This window comes from Thamnophis elegans, chromosome 2, assembly GCF_009769535.1.
Source record: "Thamnophis elegans isolate rThaEle1 chromosome 2, rThaEle1.pri, whole genome shotgun sequence".
Classification (NCBI taxonomy): domain Eukaryota; kingdom Metazoa; phylum Chordata; class Lepidosauria; order Squamata; family Colubridae; genus Thamnophis; species Thamnophis elegans.
In genome coordinates, this window is record NC_045542.1 from 103273656 (window position 1) to 103294374 (window position 20719).

At 37.2% G+C, this 20719-nt stretch overlaps 1 protein-coding gene across 2 annotated transcripts in view; it reads left to right on the top strand.

Moving 5' to 3' along the window:
* HEMK1 (HemK methyltransferase family member 1) overlaps nucleotides 1-19610 on the top strand; it is a 62693-nt gene extending 43083 nt beyond the window's left edge. Inside the window, exons 10-12 of one of the 2 annotated variants that reach the window (XM_032209140.1) lie at nucleotides 3155-3268; nucleotides 6743-6844; nucleotides 18644-19610. In XM_032209140.1, coding sequence (XP_032065031.1) covers nucleotides 3155-3268; nucleotides 6743-6797 — 169 coding nt within the window. In that variant the 3' untranslated portion in view covers nucleotides 6798-6844; nucleotides 18644-19610. Of the gene's footprint in view, nucleotides 1-3154; nucleotides 3269-6742; nucleotides 7097-18643 lie in introns of those variants that run through there. The other variant, XM_032209139.1, reaches the window with a different exon arrangement.
* The last annotated feature ends 1109 nt before the right edge of the window (nucleotides 19611-20719 follow it).

A 20719-nucleotide genomic window follows, 5' to 3' on the forward strand; every position in this document is an offset into this window, starting at 1 on the left:
TCTAATTTCTAATTCATTCTTTCATTGCAAGATGACTTAACATCCATCTAACTTTGTTGAATGGTCTATATGGGACGACATCATTGACTGCAACTCAGGTTGTTAACTATTAGTTTTGATTCCATTCTGAAGTGATTTATCCCACTTCCTTCTGGAATTCTTCATAATTTGCTTGGGGTGCAAAAAGATGGCTTTTTGACTGAGTGTCTATTTAGGTACTCAATCTGCCATGAATTTCACAGCTTTCCATCAGCAAAATCATAACAAATTTTGATTTCTGCACTTGCAGGCATACTATACCTCCAGTTTCAGTATAAGAAAATATTTTAGTGAACCTGCTCAGGCAGGCATTTTGATTTTTCCTTAGTTTAAGCTAATTCATTTATGCCACAAAGCCCTGATAACTTAAAACCTGCTGTCATTTTTCAATTTCCTTAATATATTGTAATAGTCTGGCACCAAGTTTTGAACTATATGCTTTGACATCTTTGTGGGATTAAATTTACATTATTGACCTATTGCAGCATTAGCTTCAGCATAAATCCTGGGCAAGAACTTAACCTTCTTCCTGCTACAGCTGAGTCCCTTCTTTGCCTGGAAGCCAACAAAGATCTCCATGCTTCTACCTAGCTCCCAAAGGCTGGGCCAAAAGCTTTCCTGTCCTCTTCCTCCCTCTTTCTCTGGGTCTCTCTCTATCTCTCTCTCCTTCCTTTGCTGGTGCATCATCTCAGCGAGCAGGAGACAGCAATGGCTGCTTGCAGCCATACATATGCGCACCTTAGAGAGACCTTTGCCTCTAAGGCTTGATCTCTGAATTAAGCAGACTTTCTGAAAAGTAAAATTAAATTATTCCTAGGAAAATAATTGCTAACAGCAACGTTGTGAGCATTGATGAAATGCCAGCTGAACTTATAGTTGATGCAGTTAATTTTTGTAAGCCGTTTATAAGCAATTATAGATAACTCATTACAAGGATGAATTTATAGCCAAATACTAGAAAAATCAGTGCTGAAGGATGCTTTAATTACACAGCACTTTCATTTATCTCCTATGCTAGTATAATAATGATCATGATTTTGCAACCCATACTTCAATAATACATGGAACAAGAATTTCGCCGGATGTACAAACTACTTTCAAAAGAGGCACCTGAGAATATATTGGTACCATTTAATAATGAAAAAATCAAGAGGATTCTCCCACCCCTAACTTATGTTTCAAGGCTTTTCACTTTGTAGAGTACAACATTTTGGATAGCCCTTACATTAAGAATGTACAAGTATTCCTCAACTTATGATCAACTTGAGCCCAAAATTTCTGTTGCTAAGTGATGCATTTGTTAAGTAAATGTAGCCCTGTTTTACGACCTTTTTGCAATATTTGTTAAGTGACTCATGGCAGTTAAGTTAGGAACCCAGTCGTTAAGTGAATCTGGATTTTCCATTCCCTTTGTCAGAAGGTCGCAAAAGATGACCCCAGGACCCTGCAACCGTCATAAATGTGAACCAGTTGCAAAGCATCTGAATTTTGTCTTAAGTGTGAAAGACAAGTCATAAGTCACTTTTTTCAGTGTCGTTGTAACTTTGAATAGTCACAAAACAAACTGTTGTAAATCAAGGTTGACGTGTACCTTTTAAATAAAAATAAGATCCTTTTAGTGGGAATTTATGCTTCAAACTAAAATAAAGCTGCATTTTTCAATGGACTTAAGTGGAAATTAATGGAGCTGTCATATGTAAACTGGTGCCTAGTGGGAGACTGGAATTTAGTAGTCTGCCCACACAAAATAGATCATCAGTTAAAGGAATTTAAATGATGCAGCATAAACTACCAAAAATATATTTCAAAATGATGAATAATCTTGAATTAATGAATATATGGAGACATAAAAATGGTGATTCTAAAGAATATATGTATTTTTCAGAAAGGCATAGATCTTTCTCCAGAATAGAATCATAATTTGGCCACTTGTATTAACAAAGTTGAAATATTGCCAAAAATGTTCTTTATCCACAATTTAGTGACTTTAATATACAAGAAGATTTATAGATGGAGATGGAGATTTATAGATGGAGATCAAAGGAAATATTAAGGTAAAAGGTAAAGGTTCATCACACATATGTGCTAGTCATTACCGAAATATTACTACAATGTAAATTGATAGTGGAAAAATGTAAAAAGAGTCTTAATTTTTTTTAGAATAATTTCAATAAGTGTACTGATAATAAAATAGTATGGGATGTCAGTAAAGCATTCGTGCAAGTAAAATTTATTCAGCAGAACAAAATGCTGAACAAAAAGACAAGAAAAGTTACAAACGATTCTAAATGATATAAAGATAAAAGGATGAGCTAATGAGATCTCTAGGGAAATCTCTGATGGCTTACAACCTAAAAAAATATCAGTATATGCAACAAGAAAAATTAAAGAAACAGTAAAATTGGTAAAATAAAAAAATGAAAAACTTACAGTGATACGACTGCACAATCATGTTCACAAAAGAAATTTCTATAAATGCTTTACATTAAAGACATGAATTACATTAAAAATGCTGGAACTGCTTTGATGGAAGGTAGGATCTGGCACAAAAAAATGGGGAAGTCACTTGGGCAAAGCTACCCCTTGGAGGGTCAGACCTCACCAAACTTTAAACCAGTACTATTCATATAAATATTCATCAATTAAACATGTTTAATAAAAACTATTTTAAAAAACAATAAATATTCATCAATTTATATAATAAAGGAAATAGAGTTTATTTTCCTCAGATAAAAGAGTGAATAACAATGGATTTCACACACAGCATTAAATGGATTATTCCCTACAAGAATGTCAGATCTACTGCATGATGATCTGGGAGCTTTTTCTTATAACCTAGGGTCGAATCTGTGAGACCTCTGTGGAGCATATGATTGCACCAGCATCTATCCAGTTTTTCATTTAACTTGTACTCGTAATAAAACCAAAAAGCTGCCAAAAGCAAGCCATACATATGGTTAAATTGGAAGTTTAGTGTCTGAATTGTTGCAAAACCACCCCAATAGGTTTTTACGTTTGCAAAAGTCAAATGGGACCACATTCACAGCATGCTAATTTGTGTATTTTGAAATTTTGTTTAAGTTTTAAACAAGATCGTTGTTTTTTAATCTTTCAGGAGTGTATATTTAGAAGTTGACCCCCGGCACCCCAAAATGGTAACAAATTGGCTGTCCAGTCATCCGGATTTGTTCCTCTTTGTGTCTGCTACACACAAGGACATCTATGGAAAGTAAGATGTTGAGGATTTCTAGATTTTCATTTCTCTTGTTTCTTTTTTTTAAGGATTTTTTTTTAAATTTTTGGTTAAGCAGACAAACACAACACACACACAAAAAATCATCTTTCGTTACATATTGTAGAAGTGTGTCGATTGGTTACAAATAACTTTCATGCATCTTTTCCACAATCATTACTTATACCGTGTTTCCCCAAAAATAGGATGGGATCTTATTTTCTTTTACCCCACGAAATATGGCCTTGGGCTTATTATAGGGGAGGACTTATTATTTTCTGGGACGGGTGAGAAGCGACGCACACCTTTTACCTTTCCAACTCTGTCGCATTCCACGCCATTGTGTTCAGGGAAGCGGCTGGTAAAAAAAACCCTTCTCGCAAGTTCAATCAAACTTCTTGAAATCGCGAGAAGGGTTTTTTTTTTACCAGGGGCTTCCCTGAACACAATGGCAAGGAACGCAACGGAGCTGGAGAGGTAAGAAGCACACCTCGTGGCCCAACGCCGCCCACCTCACCCAATGGTAAAGGCAGCCTGCCTGGTTCCCTTCCCCGCCATCCCTTTAGCGAGGGGTGGCAGGGGGGAGAAGCGATGCGCGCCTCTTACCTTTCCAGGTCCGTTGCGTTCCTCGCCCTTTCGCCCATTGAATCCCCTTGTAAAAAAAATACCTCATGAATTCAACTGCCACCCCTTGCTAAAAGGACAGCGGGAAAGGGAACCAGGCAGGCGGTGTTTTTTTGCACGAGAAGGAACAGGCGGGAGGGGGTGATCGCATTGCTGGCCTGCCACTGTTTTTGCAGCGGGCTCTTTGCGCGGGAGGGAAGGGCGGGGGGTGAAAGCACTTTGCTTCACCTGCCGCTGTTTTTGTGGCGAGCCCTCTTTTTGCCCCGCAAGCTCTACCAGTAGATGGTACAGTGATAATTGCGGGGACCAATTGCACATGCGCTTAAATAGTTGGGGGCGGACTTATTTTCGGGGAAGGCCTTATTATGGCACATGCTCTGAAAAGCCCGATTGGGCTTATTAGCAGGGCATTTCTTATTTTCTGGGAAACACAGTAGTTCATATCACATTGTATATTTTAAATCAAAAATATTTATATATCTTACTATCAATATCCCACAATTCTCATTTGACTATAATTGTTTTAAAGTCCTTTTGCATGAAATATTAAATTAAAATCCAATTAAATTTTAATCCAAAATTAAAAACACAACCACATAATAACATTTCATCAATTATTTCTATTATCATCCAATAACATTACACCTTTATAACATGTTCTAAGTAAGAATTAATTATGTTTGATAGCAAAATTTCTAATCCTCTTTTCTTTACTATTTGTATCCCAATTCCTTTTATTGAGCCAATACATATATATATATTGTTAACTATATCCCTTGTCATTTCATTGTTATTATTATAATTGTTATTTATTAATAGAAATTCATTCACTAATTATATCAGGTTTCCTCTCATGAAACCAACACATGTGTATACCTTGTTATCATTATCAATTATTTATTTAACATATCCCTCTAAAAATTACTAAATTACTACTCACTAATAATATTGTAGAAGTGTGTTGATTGGTTACAAATAACTTTCATGCATCTCTTCCACAGTCATTACTTATAATTCAGATCACATTATATATTTTAAATCAAAAATCTGTATATCTTACTATCAACATACCACGCTTCTCATTTGACTGTGGTTGTTTTAACATCCTTTTGCATGAAATAGTCCAAAATTAAAAACACAACCATATAGTAGCATTTTCTTAATTATTTCTAATATCATCCAATAACATTACCCCTTTATAGCATGTCCTAAGTAAAAATTAATTATGTTTGATAACAAGATTTTTAATCCTCCTTTCCAAATTGCTGTTTACAATTTATATCCCAATTCCTTTTATTAAACCAGTACATATATATATTGTTAACTATATCCCTTGTCACTTCATTGTTATTGTTATAATTATTATTTATTAACAGAAATTCATTTGCCAATTATATCAAATTTCCCCTCATCAAACCAACACATGTATGTACCTTATTATCCTCATCAATTATTTATTTAACATAGCACTCTAGAGATTACTAAATCACTAAAATTAACTAATTTTTTATTGTCTACTTTCATATGTCAGCCTGTATCCTTCCAATAATAATAGTTTTATTTCTTTTGTCATTTGTGGAATTGATCTTCTATTTATTTGCAGCAGGCTTCTTATAGAACCCTTATAAAAGTTCTATAGGCAACCCACAATACAGGTAGTCCTCAACTTACAACAGTTCGTTTAGTAGCTGTTGAAAGTTACAATGACACTGAAAAAAGTGATTTATAACTATTTTTCACACTGCAGCATCCCCATAGTCACATGATCAAAATTCACTTGCTTGGCAACTGACTCATATTTGTATCCCAAAATCATGTGATCACCTTTTGTGACCTTCTGAGAAGCAAAGTCAATGGGGAAGCCAGGTCCATTTAACAACCATGTCACTAATTTAACAGCTGCAGTGATTCACTTAGCAATTGTGGCAAGAAAGATCATAAAAATGGAGCAAAACTCACTTAACAAAATGTCCCAGAAATTTTGGACTCAATTATGGTCGTAAGTCGAAGACTATCTGTATGCTATGAAACCAAAGTTGAGTCAACTATGTAAATGTTGTGCATCAAACAGTTCCATGGAAGAATAGAAAACATTGAAAAGAGATGTTGCTTTCTGCATAAAATACAGTGAAATGCTGTTGAACATGTTTCAGTTTATTTGTATATCATGCAGAAGTTGGCCCAAATATTGTACTTTATTCTTTTCATTGAACACCTGGAGTTGTAAAATGAGTCTTGTGAAACTTAAGAATGACTTGGAAATTTATTACCTCATGAAAAAATTAATTAACATCTTTCTCTCCAAATATAATCAGTCTCATACTAGGGCAGGGGTGTCAAACTCAAGGCCATGAGCCAGATCTGATCCACAGGGCCGCTCTGGAAACAGCGAAGGACTGCCCATGGTATCTCTGCCAGCAACAATGGAGCTTAGGAGGGCCATGTGCTCCATTTTCACTGACAGAGGGTTGCAGGAGGCCGTCCCAGCCAAAAACAGAGCTCAGGAGCCCGTTTTCGCTGGCAGAGCGTTCAGGCCACCATCACACTGGCATGAGTGATGTCAAGCTGGCCACCCCCATCCTGGCCCGGAGGTCAAACACAACCCTAATGTGGCCCTCAATGAAATCGAGTTTGACACCCCTGTACTAGGGTATTTAAAATGAACTCTTTGTTAAAACCATTCTTACATATTATTAAGGGATTATAAAACTGTCAACATCTAATAATTTCTAAGAAAGCTCATACTGTAAAATGTGCTAGTCTTTAAAGTGCTACAAAGCTCCCTTTTTAACTTCTATATTCTTTTTAGTAAGATTTAATGTTGTGATTTGTCTTATTTCTATCCAGGCCAAGGTTTCTGCATATTCAAAAACGTAGGAAAGAAGATCACCAAAGATCATGACTGGTTCTGTCTCTCAACCCTGGGGGTGTTTACAGTGCTTTCTAAGGGTATGTTCTCAGAAAGCCAGATGTCTCTTGATAACATCTGCTAACTTGCATTTTGCTGAGGATGATTTACTTCAAATTTTCAAGTTATTTTGTGATTATTCCAGTTGTTACGTAAGAGACATAGCATTTATATCCAATGTATAATAGCTATTGTTCTGTATCTTATAATTGCTTTTCATTCCTTAATTTAATATAGAATGGAGTTAAGAATAAAATACTACGAATACAGAATAAAATATTTTTACAGAAATATGAGATACTGAAACTTTTTTTAAATCATAAGGAGAAATTTAAGAGATTATTTTTCCTTTTCTTTCCATTGTCCTCTAATCGCTATTTCAGTATTTGCCTATTTAGAGTTTTTGATCTGTAAACCAGATACTGAGAAGCAGGAATTGAATTTGCTGACCAAAATAACAGTTTGACACCCCTGAAAAGAAGAGAAGTGTGTATGTATCAGTAATTAGTACATATCAGAGGGAAGCTTCAAAGTATACTCTACACTTGATAATGTATCAGTATTGAATTTTGCTGCTTAATATTCCTTTTGATAAATACTATTGTAAAATGGTATGTTGCTTTTTTTCAGTGCATTATTTTAGGAATGAAAAAAAACACTCTTTTGTATTCCGTTGTTTGCATTTTAAAAAAATCTGCCCAATATGTTCATTACTTATTTGGAGCTGGATCCAAATATAACTTTCCACTGGTACATGCTGCCTGTATCACTGTACTGCACTCTTCTGTTTTCTTCCTTCTGGTAATATTCATTTCCTCAACCTTGTGCCAATAATCTGTAAAATGATACCACAAATGCTGACCCTGCCTTAAGGACACAAATGGAATTGCCATTCCTTCTTGCACGAGATAGGCTTCGTTGCCAAAGTGCATTGTTAAAGAACAACCTGTCTTTTTTTCATTACAATGTGTACCATAACATCTAATGCTCTTTTGGCAAAAGATTACAGATGACTCTCATAAGATATATTAACATGGCAGCCTATAAGTGGTGTGACATTCCCAAACCCATCGGATGTCCCTTGAGGGGAAGTTCAAACAAGGAAAGCCTTTATAACTTAACTACGAGCTCTCCAAGACTTACTAACTGTGCCATAAATGTGCAGGCAGGTAATAATAATGTTTTGTCATTTTACATGACATGTTATGCTGTTGGTACAAGTTGGCACAGATTTCAGTTCCTTGTAGAATTAAGGATAAGAAAGTAAATAGAGGTTTTCAACAATAAATGTGCAGAGGCTGGGTTTTGTTTGCCCTTCAGCTGCTAGTAGATGGGTTCAGTAGCTGTTCAGCAGTGTCAGTGTTCTTAGAAATAACATGGGCTTGGTGCCAGGTGGTGGCACAGGCTTCCAGTGGTAGGTACATGGCTGTAATTATCAAGAGGAGTTTAAGTAGAGCTGGAAAGTTGCTGTGGTTTCTGACTTGGAGAGACACTTTGCTCCAAGGGTGCAAATAAAATTCCAGCCTAATCAGAGGCCTAATCTCTAATAAGAGACCGTGTAAGGATTATACTTGTTTATCCCCAGAGTTAGGATTGGAATACTGCAACAAAATATTCCCCTGTTAACTGCATCTGTTCAGTTTCAGCCTGACTATCTTCCTTGCATGAAAGTCAAAGATTGGTTGACCTAGCCGCAAAGAGGGCAAAGTTCGAGACTGGATATATATATGTATGTATGTATGTATGTATGTATGTATGTATGTATGTTTGTTTGTTTGTTTGTTTATTTATTTATAAGATTTATAGGCCGCCCAATCCCGGAGGACTCCGGTCGGCTTACAAAAAGATATCCTCAGTTCATTTCATCTAACCAGTGTTTCTCAACCATGGCAACTTAAAGACAGGTGGACTTCAGCTCCCAGAATTCCCCAGTCAACAGGAATTGGAAGCGGGGGGGGTGTGTGTGGAAGAAAAGAGGTTGAACATGTCAGCCAGCTACAAAAATGTGCAAAATATGAAGAAAGTAAACCTGGGAAGCTTAAAACATTAGAAGCCAAGAATGGATATTGAGGCAGATCATGGAGCTGACTGGGGAATTCTGGGAATTAAAGGCCACTTGTTTTAATGTTGCCAGAGTTGAGAAACATCGATCTAAACCATAGAATTGAAAGGGCAGTTGCATTTTTAGACTAAATCCAAGACTTTGTAGAGTTATTATATGGTTACTGAATTAACTTTTTTGAGAGTCCAACTACTCCTGAAGTGATCTTCAATGTGCTCTACATGGGGCAACCCTTGAAGAGTATTCGGAGACTTCAGCTTGTCCAGAATGTAGCCGCGCGAGCGATCGTGGGTGCACCTCGGTACACCCACATTACACCTATCCTCCACAAGCTGCACTGGCTGCCTATTGGTCTTTGGATACGCTTCAACGTGCTAGTCGTCACTTATAAAGCCCTTCATGGTATTGGACCTGGGTACTTGAGAGACCGCCTGCTGCCAATTACCTCCAACAGACCGATTAGATCCCACAGATTAGGCCTCCTCCGAATCCATCCACTGGCCAATGCCAACTGGCGACCACCCGGAGGAGGGCCTTCTCTGTGGCTGCTCCGGCCCTCTGGAATGAGCTCCCTGTGGAGATTCAAACCCTCACCACCTTCCAGGCTTTCCGCAAAGCCCTTAACACCTGGCTGTTCCGACAGGCCTGGGGCTGATGAGTTCTTGTCCCCGCTCGAATGGTGTGGTTGTTGATTGTTTTTAAATTGTGGTATTGTTTTTGTCCATGTCTTTTTTTCCTATTTGTATCCCCTACCTCCCCTGACTTGTGAGCCGCCCTGAGTCCCTTCTGGGAATAGGGCAGCATAGAAATATAATCAATTCAATTCAATTCAATCTTATATAAAATAGTTTTGTATTTTCTTCTAATTCTGTTTCCTGAAATGCTTGACTCAAAGCCAGAGAACATGCACTTATGATAATTCAATCCTACTTTGTTACAGACCCACAAGCGCTAATTGACTGGATCTAAAAAAAATTAGCTAAAAAATAAAAAATTTCACAGTACAGATAGTCTTCGACGTACGAGCACAATTGAGCCCAAAATTTCCATTGCTAAGTAAAAATGGTCATTAAGTGAATTTGGCCCCATTTTACGAAATTTACAAATTCACAACTTGCCATAGTTGTTAAGTTGAATCATTGAAGTGCTTAAGTTAGTAACATGGTTGTTAAGTGAATCTGGCTTCCCCATTGAAGGTGATCACATAATCCTGGGACAGTGCCAAGCATCCAAATTTTGATCACATGACCACGGGGATGCTGTAGTGGTCATAAATGTGAAAAATGGTCATAAGTTACTTTTTCAATTATGTTGTAACTTCAAACAGTCAGTAAATGAACTGTAATTGATTTTGGCTGTTTTAAAGGAAATACAGGCTGACTTCACCATTTCTTTGTAGCACTGTTTTCCACAATGATCTTAATTCAATATTGTACTGAAATTCTCTGCCCCAGCACAGCTAGATGGAACAGCTGCTAATTCACTGTGCCAGTTATTGCCAATATTAAACACACCTGGAAGCAAAATATTGGTTGCATAGGTAGGATCCTCCCAGTAAAAATAAAATCAAAGAAGAGAGAATGTGGGCAGGCCTTTTGTCACAGCATTTTTGGACAGTGACAGAGTTCAGGTAAATTGTAAAATGACTGAATTTAGCTAAGTGGTATTGTTTTGGTGTTGCACTTGGTGTATTGTTCAACGAATAAGCCTTGAAGGGTTTTTAGGGAAGTAGCATACAGTCTGAAAACAAAACGTTGGCTTTCTGATTGCAACTGTGACTTAACAAATAACAAAAGATGATTGGTTTGTAATTTACTACTTATTTCTAGTCTGTTTTGTGTGTTCCAACCCTCTAAAAATATTTTTATAATCTTGATAGTTGTTTTTAAGCTGTGAAAATATTCATTTTGTATTGGTTTTCCCAGAGCTATCCAAATTAAAGCAGTTTACATCAGTGGTGGGTTCCTACTGGTTTGGACCGTTTTGGCTGAACCAGTAGTGGTTTGCCGGCCTGGGTCGTTAGAACTGGCAGCAACCCAAGCCTGCCATACCCCCGAACTGGTTCCCCAGGAGCACTATTGATGGTGCCATCTTGTTTTTCAGCATAAAAATTTTAATTGCACTGTGCATGCGCATGCAGCGCACATCAAGTGCACACATGAGCAAACCGGCATTAGTGCCTGCTGGAACCCACCCCTAGCTTGTATGTATGTATGTATGTATGTATGTATGTATGTATGTATGTATGTATGTAAATAAATAAAGCTACAAACAGAAAACAGATCTAAATTGGCCAACCCATACTTGCTTTGCTTTTGGCTTTTTCAGAAATAAACAGCTAGAGGTTTCAGTGATACGTACAATGGAACACAACTGACAAAATAAATCACTTTACTCACAGTAATAATATTATAACCACTTCCTTTTTAGAGAACGGTTTACTACTATATTTATCACTTTTGAGAATATAAAAGCCAGGTGCACCAGTTGTCTAATTCTGTCATGTCATAATGCATTTTTCAGAGTTGAATGTGTATATGGTGTACAAACTGATTAAGAAGAGAAAAGCTACTTGATACCAGGCTTTGATCTATCCTTTAGAATTAGCTGGGTTGGGGGGGGGGGGTTGTTTCATTTATTTTCAAATGAACTTCCTGTTTGTTTCCAGTAAGCTGAAGCCTCATGATCCCCAGGTTTAATTTGCAGGCAGTCTTTTCATTCCAACAATGAGATCCTCACTCTTCTATGAAAAGACCTCAAAGAGGATATGTGTCCATGAAACATATGAAATGTGTTCATATGTGGGAGAGAGGTTGTACCCTGTGTTTGGTAGAAATATAGTCAGGGAGTATGCATTGAAGGAATTCACATCTCCAAGAGCTTCAGTCTTCCTGATCCAATCCACCTAAGAAAAACTCATAAATTGATGATGTAGCAGATAACTAGAGGATGAGAAATGCAAGGTAAGAAGGATCTAGGGAACTACAGAATAAATTAGAAAGTGGTTGGTTTGTAAACAACTTGAAAATAATCCAATAATAGCTGGTATCTGTGGTGGATTTGTCAAGAACAAGTCTAGTCAGACTAATCTTATTACATTTTTCATCAGATAATTTCCTTAGTAGGATCTGGGTTTAGTTTCGAAACAACATGCTGCAATTCAGCAAAACATTATACCAAATAGCAACATTTTGATTCACACAATAGTTAAATATTACCTGGATAGCATATAATTGGATGGATCCACAAGTTGCTTTAAAAAAATCATCCTTAAATTGTTGAAAAGTGGTTTCCCCCTAAATCTGAAGTGAGATGACATAGATTTTGGTTACGAGCCGAGTACTTTTCAACACTTTCTGTAAGAATTCAGAGAAAGAGATGAATTAAAAGCTTATCAGATAATGCAAAACTGGATGAAACAGCTAATATTCTAAAACAGAAGTAAGATTCAAAATTATAATTGGCTAAATATAACATAATTAAATTTAACAGAGTGAAATGTAATGGGGGAAAATCAAATGCATATTTATAGGAAGAGCAGGAGTCGGCCTGGTAATAAAATGTGTGAAAAATTGCTTAGAGTAGTAGTTGATCACAAATTAAATATGGATCAGCAGCAATATGGCTAAAATAGCCAAATGCAATTTTAAGTTGCACTATTGAGGGGTAGCTTCCAAAGAATAGGAAGAAGTAGTTCTACTATATTTTGTATTGGTCAGACCCCACCCAGGCACTATGTCCAAATCCAGGTATTACATTTTAAGAAGTATCAGACAAACGGCAACAGATCTGTTTTCTGTTATCCAGAATGCAGGCTACAAGGATTTAAGCTATCCATGTAACAACACATTGTTGCTCAATGTGCCAGTTTTATCACCTTTCCTACTGGAACTGGCTTAGACTGTAGAATGCAGCTATTCCACCTATTAATTGTTCTTGCTGTCAGGACATTTCTCCTTAGTTCTAGCTTGGTTCTCTCTTTGATAAGTTTCCATCTGTTACTTCTTGTCTTGCCATCAAGGTGCTTTAAAGAATAGGTTGTCCCCCTCATCATGTCATTCCAGTCCTTTTTGTTAGACATATCTAGTTCTTGCAAGAATTCATCATATGTTTTAGCCTAATCATTTTTGTTGCTCTTCTCAAAACTCTTTCTAGAGTCTCAACATCTTTTTTATATTATGTTGACCAGAACTGGACGCAGTACTCCACGTGTGGTCTCACCAAGCGGGTATATAGCGGTGCTAATACTCCACCTGATCTTGATACTATTCCCCTGTTGATGCAGCCTAGGACTCCATTGGCTTTTTTGGCAGCTGCAGCAAATGGTTGTATGTTCTTTTGCTGAAAATTAATAGTTATGAAGCCATTCAGCATATCTACTAGTTTAACTTTGATTATTTGCATGTTGATGTTTAAAACTGAATAAGGCTTTCACATTTGATTGTTTGCTTTCTTGATCAAGTTTGGTTTTATTTATGCCTTGTGAGTTTGATATATCTTCCAAGTTGTTGGAGAGGAAGGAGATTAATATCCCCACACTGTATAGCTAGGAGTAGTACTACTGCAATTAGCTTATTGTGCTTTGTAGTTACCAGGAAAGCAGTACAGTTCGTGGGAGCCCAGTCTTTTTCACATGCCAGTGATTCAGGGAAAACAGCAGGAGAGATGCCTCCTTGGAAGAAGGGTGCCAAGAATAATCATTAAGCCACTAAACCACAACCACAACAAGAGGCAGAGCAAGACTGAGTGTAGACCCAGGAGGGGGATATTTGAGATACCCTACCTTTCATGTTATGAATATATCCATGCTACAATAGACCTCTGTGCTGCTAGAGTTACTGTCCCATCCTTTAGGCTTAGAGATCATAAATAATTCTGTTCTTTTCTTATAGATATGAATCAAAAGTTCCAGAGGCCATCATATTTTATGGTAGAGATGATGCAATATTAATTATATCCTCTCTTCTTTTCCTTAGTAGATTAATATCCTTTCACATCAAAGTAAATTAAGAGAAGACTGGCCCAGTATCATACAACAGGCAACAACATGAATTCAAGTCTATCAGTTACGTTATGTAATCTCCAACTCAGTAAATATCTACAAACCTTAAAAAAAGAAAACATTTGAAATGGTCTCCTTGGCTTTAGATAATTACTGTCCTCAGGTAATATACAGGTAGTCTTCAACTTTATACCATTTGTTCAGTGACCTTTTAAAGTTATGACACTCCCCAGAAAAGTGACTTATGATTGGTCCACACTGCATTATCACAGTCAAGCACTTAGCAACCAGCCTGTATCTACAACAGTTGCAGCATCCCAGGGTCATGAGATTGCCATTCCCAGGGGGGTTTCTGACAAATAAAGTCAAAGTGGGAAGCCAGATTTGCTTAATGTTCATGGAGGAAAAAAATCAGATGCATTTAACAACTAGTCACTTAGCGATTAAAGTTCTGAACCCAATTGTGGTCATAGGTTGAGAACTATGTCTAATGAGTTGTAATATATGATCCTATTTTGTTGCCTAAATATCAATGAAGGACAAGCAAAGGATTATTAGAACAGAAGAAATTTAATGACTTGAAGGAATTTACCAGCATTCTTAACTCTCAGAGCTGTTCTGAAAGAAAGAAGGACTGAAATTCCTCTAAACCAATATTTGCACAGGACTGATCAACAGTTATTGGAAACATTTAGTTCCTATTATTGTTGTCCAGGGGAGAGGAGAACATTTGTTACGGAAAGCAAAGGTTCACCTTTTTTTCCACATACAAATATGTAGTTTTGGATAGTTTTCTTCTATTTATTTATAAACAATATATTTTTCATTTGTTTAACTGGATTTTCTTTACCCAGTTTTAAGATTTCTATGGAGAACAAATCATATGTTAGGTCATATTTATGTATTTATTTATACATTAAAAAAGCCAGTTTTTAGGCCAAACAGTCTCATCTATGTTCAATCATCCACTAAGTCCTAATATACCGTATACTAAAAGGATTTTAAAAAGCAGTACTGCATACAAAAATGAATAGACAACTAGAGAGCCAAGGTGGCGCAGTGGTTAAATGCAGCACTGCAGGCTACTTCAGCTGACTGCAGTTCGGCTGTTCAAATCTCACCGGCTCAGGGTTGACTCAGCCTTCCATCCTTCCGAGGTGGGTAAAATGAGGACCCGGATTGTTGGGGGCAATATACTGACTCTGTAAACCGCTTAGAGAGGGCTGAAAGTCTAACTGCTATTGCTATTGATGTAGACAACTAGTATAGCTGGCATTAGCCTGCAGTGAGATGCTCTCCATGCCTAGATAGTGGAATGGAAGAGATCCCATCTCTTATATTCTCCACAAGCATCAGTGGAGCTGAAATACTCCACTCCAAAGGGAGTGCAGCACTCTAATCAGAATATAATTTAAGCATGACTTTTAAGAACCAAAGTTTTGCTGTTGGTGGATCAGAGTAGGTCAATTAGAATATTCATCACAATCACTCCTTTCATAACACTGAAATAAAAACTTGAAATGTTCTTTAAACATCAGTTCCTTCACTTCAAACCACATTTATACAAGTATATGATTTAAATACCATATATTGTTTACTCCAGTAATCTCACCAGCATCATTTAAAGCATGTTTTGGTCGCATTGACTGATGATCTCTGGAGGGCCAGAGATGGGGGCCATGCGTCCATCCTGGTTCTCCTTGACCTCTCAGCGGCTTTCGATACCATCGACCATGGTATCCTTCTGCGACGACTGCGGGAGGTGGGGGTGAGAGGCACTGTTTTGCAGTGGTTCTCCTCCTACCTCTCGGACAGGTCGCAGTCGGTGTTGGTCGGGGGGCAGAGATCGTCCCTGAGGCCCCTAACATACGGGGTGCCGCAGGGTTCGGTCTTATCCCCCCTACTATTTAACATATACATGAAACCGCTGGGCGAGATCATCCGGAGGCACGGGATAAAATACCATCAATATGCGGATGATACACAACTGTATCTGTCCTCCCCATGCCAACTCAATGAAGCGGTGGACGTGATGAACCAGGGTCTTGAGGCCGTTAAGAACTGGATGAGCGCTAACAAACTGGTACTCAACCCGGACAAGACCGAGTGGCTGTTGTGTTTCCCTCCCAACAATTTGGCCGATATTCCAACACTCAGGCTGGGGGGTCAAATTTTATACCCCTCAGATAGGGTCCGTAATCTAGGAATCCTCCTGGATCCACAGCTGACTTTTGACCATCAGTTGTCGGCTGTTACCAGGGGGGCATTTGCCCAGGTTCGCCTGGTCCGTCAGTTACGGCCCTACCTGAACCGGGAGGCTCTCGCAACAGTCACTTGAGCCCTTGTGATCTCTAGGCTGGAATACTGCAATGGGCTCTACATGGGGTTGCCCTTGAAGTGCATCCGGCGACTGCAGTTAGTCCAGAATGCAGCCGCGCGAGTGATAGTGGGCGCACCGCGGTTCGCCCACATTACACCCATCCTCCGCGAGCTGCACTGGCTCCGACCATGTGGAACGATCTCCCCGTTGAGATTCGTACCCTCACCACCATCCAGACCTTCCGCACGGCCCTTAAGACCTGGCTCTCCCAGCAGGCCTGGGGATAAGTTCTTAAATTACCCGCCTGAGTGTTGACTGTTGAATGCAAGTTGTGTTTTATTATTTTATTTTGTTCACTCACTGTTTGTCTTTTATTATTGCACCCACTTCCCTGTGATTGTAAGCCGCCCTGAGTCCCCTCAGGGAGAAGGGCAGCCTATAAATCTTAATAAAATGAAAATGAATGAAATGTTTAAAGTAATAAAAATACAGTGCTATTAGTAAACATAACATACACATTTTTATAAGCTGCCCAGTATCACTGAGTGAGTGGATGGTGAAACATTTTTTTTAAAAAATAAACATATACATTTTTCTTTTATAACTACTATTAAGTGAGCTATCAGGTTCCAATTTACCATCTGAATATTTTTAATTGTATCTACCAACTTTAAATCATGTTTTCAGTGACAACTAATTGAATTCTTAATCAACCTTTGCATACTTCAGCTTTAATAATATTATGCATTTTCAGTAATGCAGGCAAGAAATTCTGGGAATTGTAATCCTCATATGTCTAAATAATATTTGGTTGGGAAAGACTTCATTAACCCATTTGTTTAACTGATCTGTTGCATCAGTCTGTATGATGAGGAAAGCTTTATGGTGTTTGAAATATGAAACTTGGGTGTGTGAAACAAGTAGGAGTTTACAGAACTCTAACTAAAAGTGATAACCTACATACTGATAATATGTCCAAATAAAACTGCTACTACTACAATTACTATTACTCTCAGTGTAGGAAAAAGCTGCTATATAAAATGTCCTCATATAAATCATTCAATTTATAGTTTTGTAGATATAAAATGAATATTCATCTGGGAACTTTGTATCTGGTATCTCTCAGAGATTGATTTTACTTCCTCTCTCCTTCAGACAAATATAGACAAGTACAACAACTAACTAGGTTTCAGAGAGTCAGTGTGTCCTCATCCTTTTATCAATCAGCACTGGCTACAGTGGAAAATTTTGTCTTTGGTTTTACCACTGTAATATCTTCCATTATCCACTGGGTGATAGAAACTTTCATAAAGTAAGTTTGAATTCATATTAAGATAATTACTGGCATGTCGTAAACTTTCAGTTTATTAAAGAACTAGCTGGATATCCATGCTTCTCTACAAAACAATGTGATTGGGCTTGATAAATTGACTCTTAAAGCTTGAAAATTAATGAGTAGTTACAATCGGGTTTGATACATTGACACTTAAAGCTTGAAAATTCATGTAGAATGTGTAACTCCTTAGCATCAGAGCATTTTAATATAAGGCAACTGGCATTTGGGACAGAGTTCTTTTCAGCTGGGGAGGGGGAGGAAAATGTCTAATCTTCCAGCCCACAGGCTGGATGAGTCATGTGCTGGCCATGCCCATATAAGGCAACTGGCACTTGGAACAGAGTTCCTTTGAGGTGGGGAGGGGGAGTAGTACTTCTAACTCCTTAGCATTGGCATGTGTTAATATAATACTGTATAAAAAATACTGATCATCTGATGGTCATTTTGAAAAATCATTTCTTAGCAAGTACCTAGAAACCAAGAGGAACATACTGTACTTGCCGAATTTCAAGTTTGTAAGCTTTACAGTTCTTGAGATTTTGTGATGAGTGAGTGGTATTTGCCTTTTATATATATAGATGATCCTCAACCAGAAACCTAGAAACAGAGCTACATTCTCCACCTCTGCCTACAAGAGATTCTAAGGCAATGGACCTTGATAATAAGTGTGTGCAGGTCACAATTTTCACGTAGCTCTTCACACATTGCATGTTTCTTTACTAGAAAATCACCAAGTCAACAGAACTTAAAGCATTTGGAATCTGTTCAGATCATACTGTAATCTAGTTTTATAGGTTTAGGTTATAAACCTGTGACATGCATGTAAACAATTAAGAATTGCAGCATTACAAACAGAGAAGGATTACTCTCCATATTTTAACTACTAATTACTGGGTCAATTCTTATTTAATTAGTATCAGAGAAAGTTATTTTTTCCTAAAATTCTAAAATATATAAGAAAAGAGTTCACATTAGGTATTGGTACAGTGGGAAATAAACTAAGTATATGATTGTAAATAAAATTAATTAAAAGTAACAAACCCAAAAAGTAATTAAAAGAATTATATTTAAGATATAATTCTTCACAATAATCTGTTTTCACAAAATTGCATTTATACAGATTTGAAAGAAAAACAAACTATCGACAAGGAAGACTCAACAAAAGCATGAGAAGTCAGCAACAGATAGCAAACGCCACCTCTACAAAGAAGCTGAAGAAACAATAGACCACCTAGTTAGTTGCTGCAAGATGATTACAGAGATTGATTCATTTTCTTTTGTTAGAATTAGTTCTTTCCCAAGGGATAATGGCTTGGTTTAATGTATATGTTAAAAATAAGTGAAATAACATGGTTTCACTGCATTTAGTAGAATGACACAGAGCTATTCTGGTTCCTGTGATGTTCAGTATTTGGATTAATTACATGAAGGTTGAGAAGATGGATATCAAATTTTCAAACAACACAAAATTAGGAGGAGTAGCTAACAGTTTAGAAGAGAAAGAGAATATTCAAATTATTTAAATATGCTTGAGCAATTGGTCAAAAAACAGCCTGAAATTTAGCAAAGAGAAATGGAATGTCTTGTTTTAGGGAGGAAAAATAAAATCAATACTTTATGATCGGGGCAAACTGGCTTGATGATAGTTGATTCTATGTGAAAGAAATCTGGAAATACTTGTGGAAAATTGGGTAAAAAGAGTCGGTTACTAAAAAGAAAAATACTAGTTTGGAATGCATTGATACAATCGAAGTTCCTGGGAAGAAATATTCCACTCTACCTTGGCCAAGCCCCACTCAAAATAATGTCCATTTCTCGGAACTTCAGTCTAAAAAAGGCATTGACAAATAAGCAAATTCAGGGTAATCCAGATGGTGCAGGATATGGAAGCCAAGTTGTAAAAAAAAACAATTATGTTTAGCCAATAGAAAACAGCACTGAGCAAATATAAGAATATATATTCTTCAGATTTCTAAAAGTTCTCATATATATTAGGGACTGAAAATGTTTGTGTATTGCCCAAGAGGACAGAATCAGAACCAAAGTATAGAGAAATAATTTCAGATTAACTAGTCTAACTACTTTTCTGATGACAAGAACTGTCCCTCAATGGTTCCCATTTATTCGAGGACTTCAAACAAAAGCAAGATAGTCCATCTTTCGGAAATGCATTAACAGAGCCTGCTTAAGCAGGAGGTTGAATTCAGTCTCTAAGGTTGTTACCAACTCCATGATTCAGTGTATTCAATAAGTGGCTTAATGAGTTGAAAGTTCACGTGTCTCAGCAGACAACTTTCCAGGAAACCTAAGAAATGATAAAAATTCCACTGTCTGGTGTAGTTCTTTGTGGCAATTCATAAAACTGGTAACTCTTGCACTTTCCATGAAATCTATTGTGGGAGCTATGAAACCAACCCTTCATATGCCCCAAATGAGTCAAAACTCTCAATGCACAACTGTGTCTATATTAGCATTAATTCATCCTAGCATAAACTCTAATCTTGAAATATCTTGGATTTATGTAGTAGGTCTCCTGTAACCACAGATCTTTTTGGCCACAATTAAATTGTGTATGGTTTGAAGAAAGTATGTTTAAGTGACTGTCGTTAAAGTGTATTTCTATCAACTGTTCACCTTCTTTTCTTTCCTGGTTGTCTTTGATTCCAATAAAGCAATCAATACCTTATCTATTTTGATTACTTTGCATAGAATACAGTAAAATAAATATAGAGATTAACTAATAGTTGCCATCAAATCCTTTACAGAAGTAAAATGAAAATTTAAATATTCTTGCACCATCTGAGGCCATTTGTCTCTTTGGTTTCCTAGAAATCAGGGTGTTTTTTGGTCTTGAGCAATCTTCTGTTAACTTAAAAGTTACAGATATATTATTCTCCCTCCACATAAACAAAACCCCATATATTTCACCATCCATGACGCTTTGGGGTATTTCTGTCATTTTTATTTTTACACTATCCATTACTTTCTAAATACTCCTTTCTGGTCTTCTCACACCTACATACATACAGAGAAAAAGTATTCCTTATGAGTGAAGCTGGATTTCTAACTTATTTAAAAAGTTTAACTTCCTTCCATTTTGGAATGGGACAATACACCTCAGCCTACTTTTCATGGCCAACTCACTGCTGCCAATTCACCATGACCAACTCACCATGGCCAGCTCGACATAGCCAAT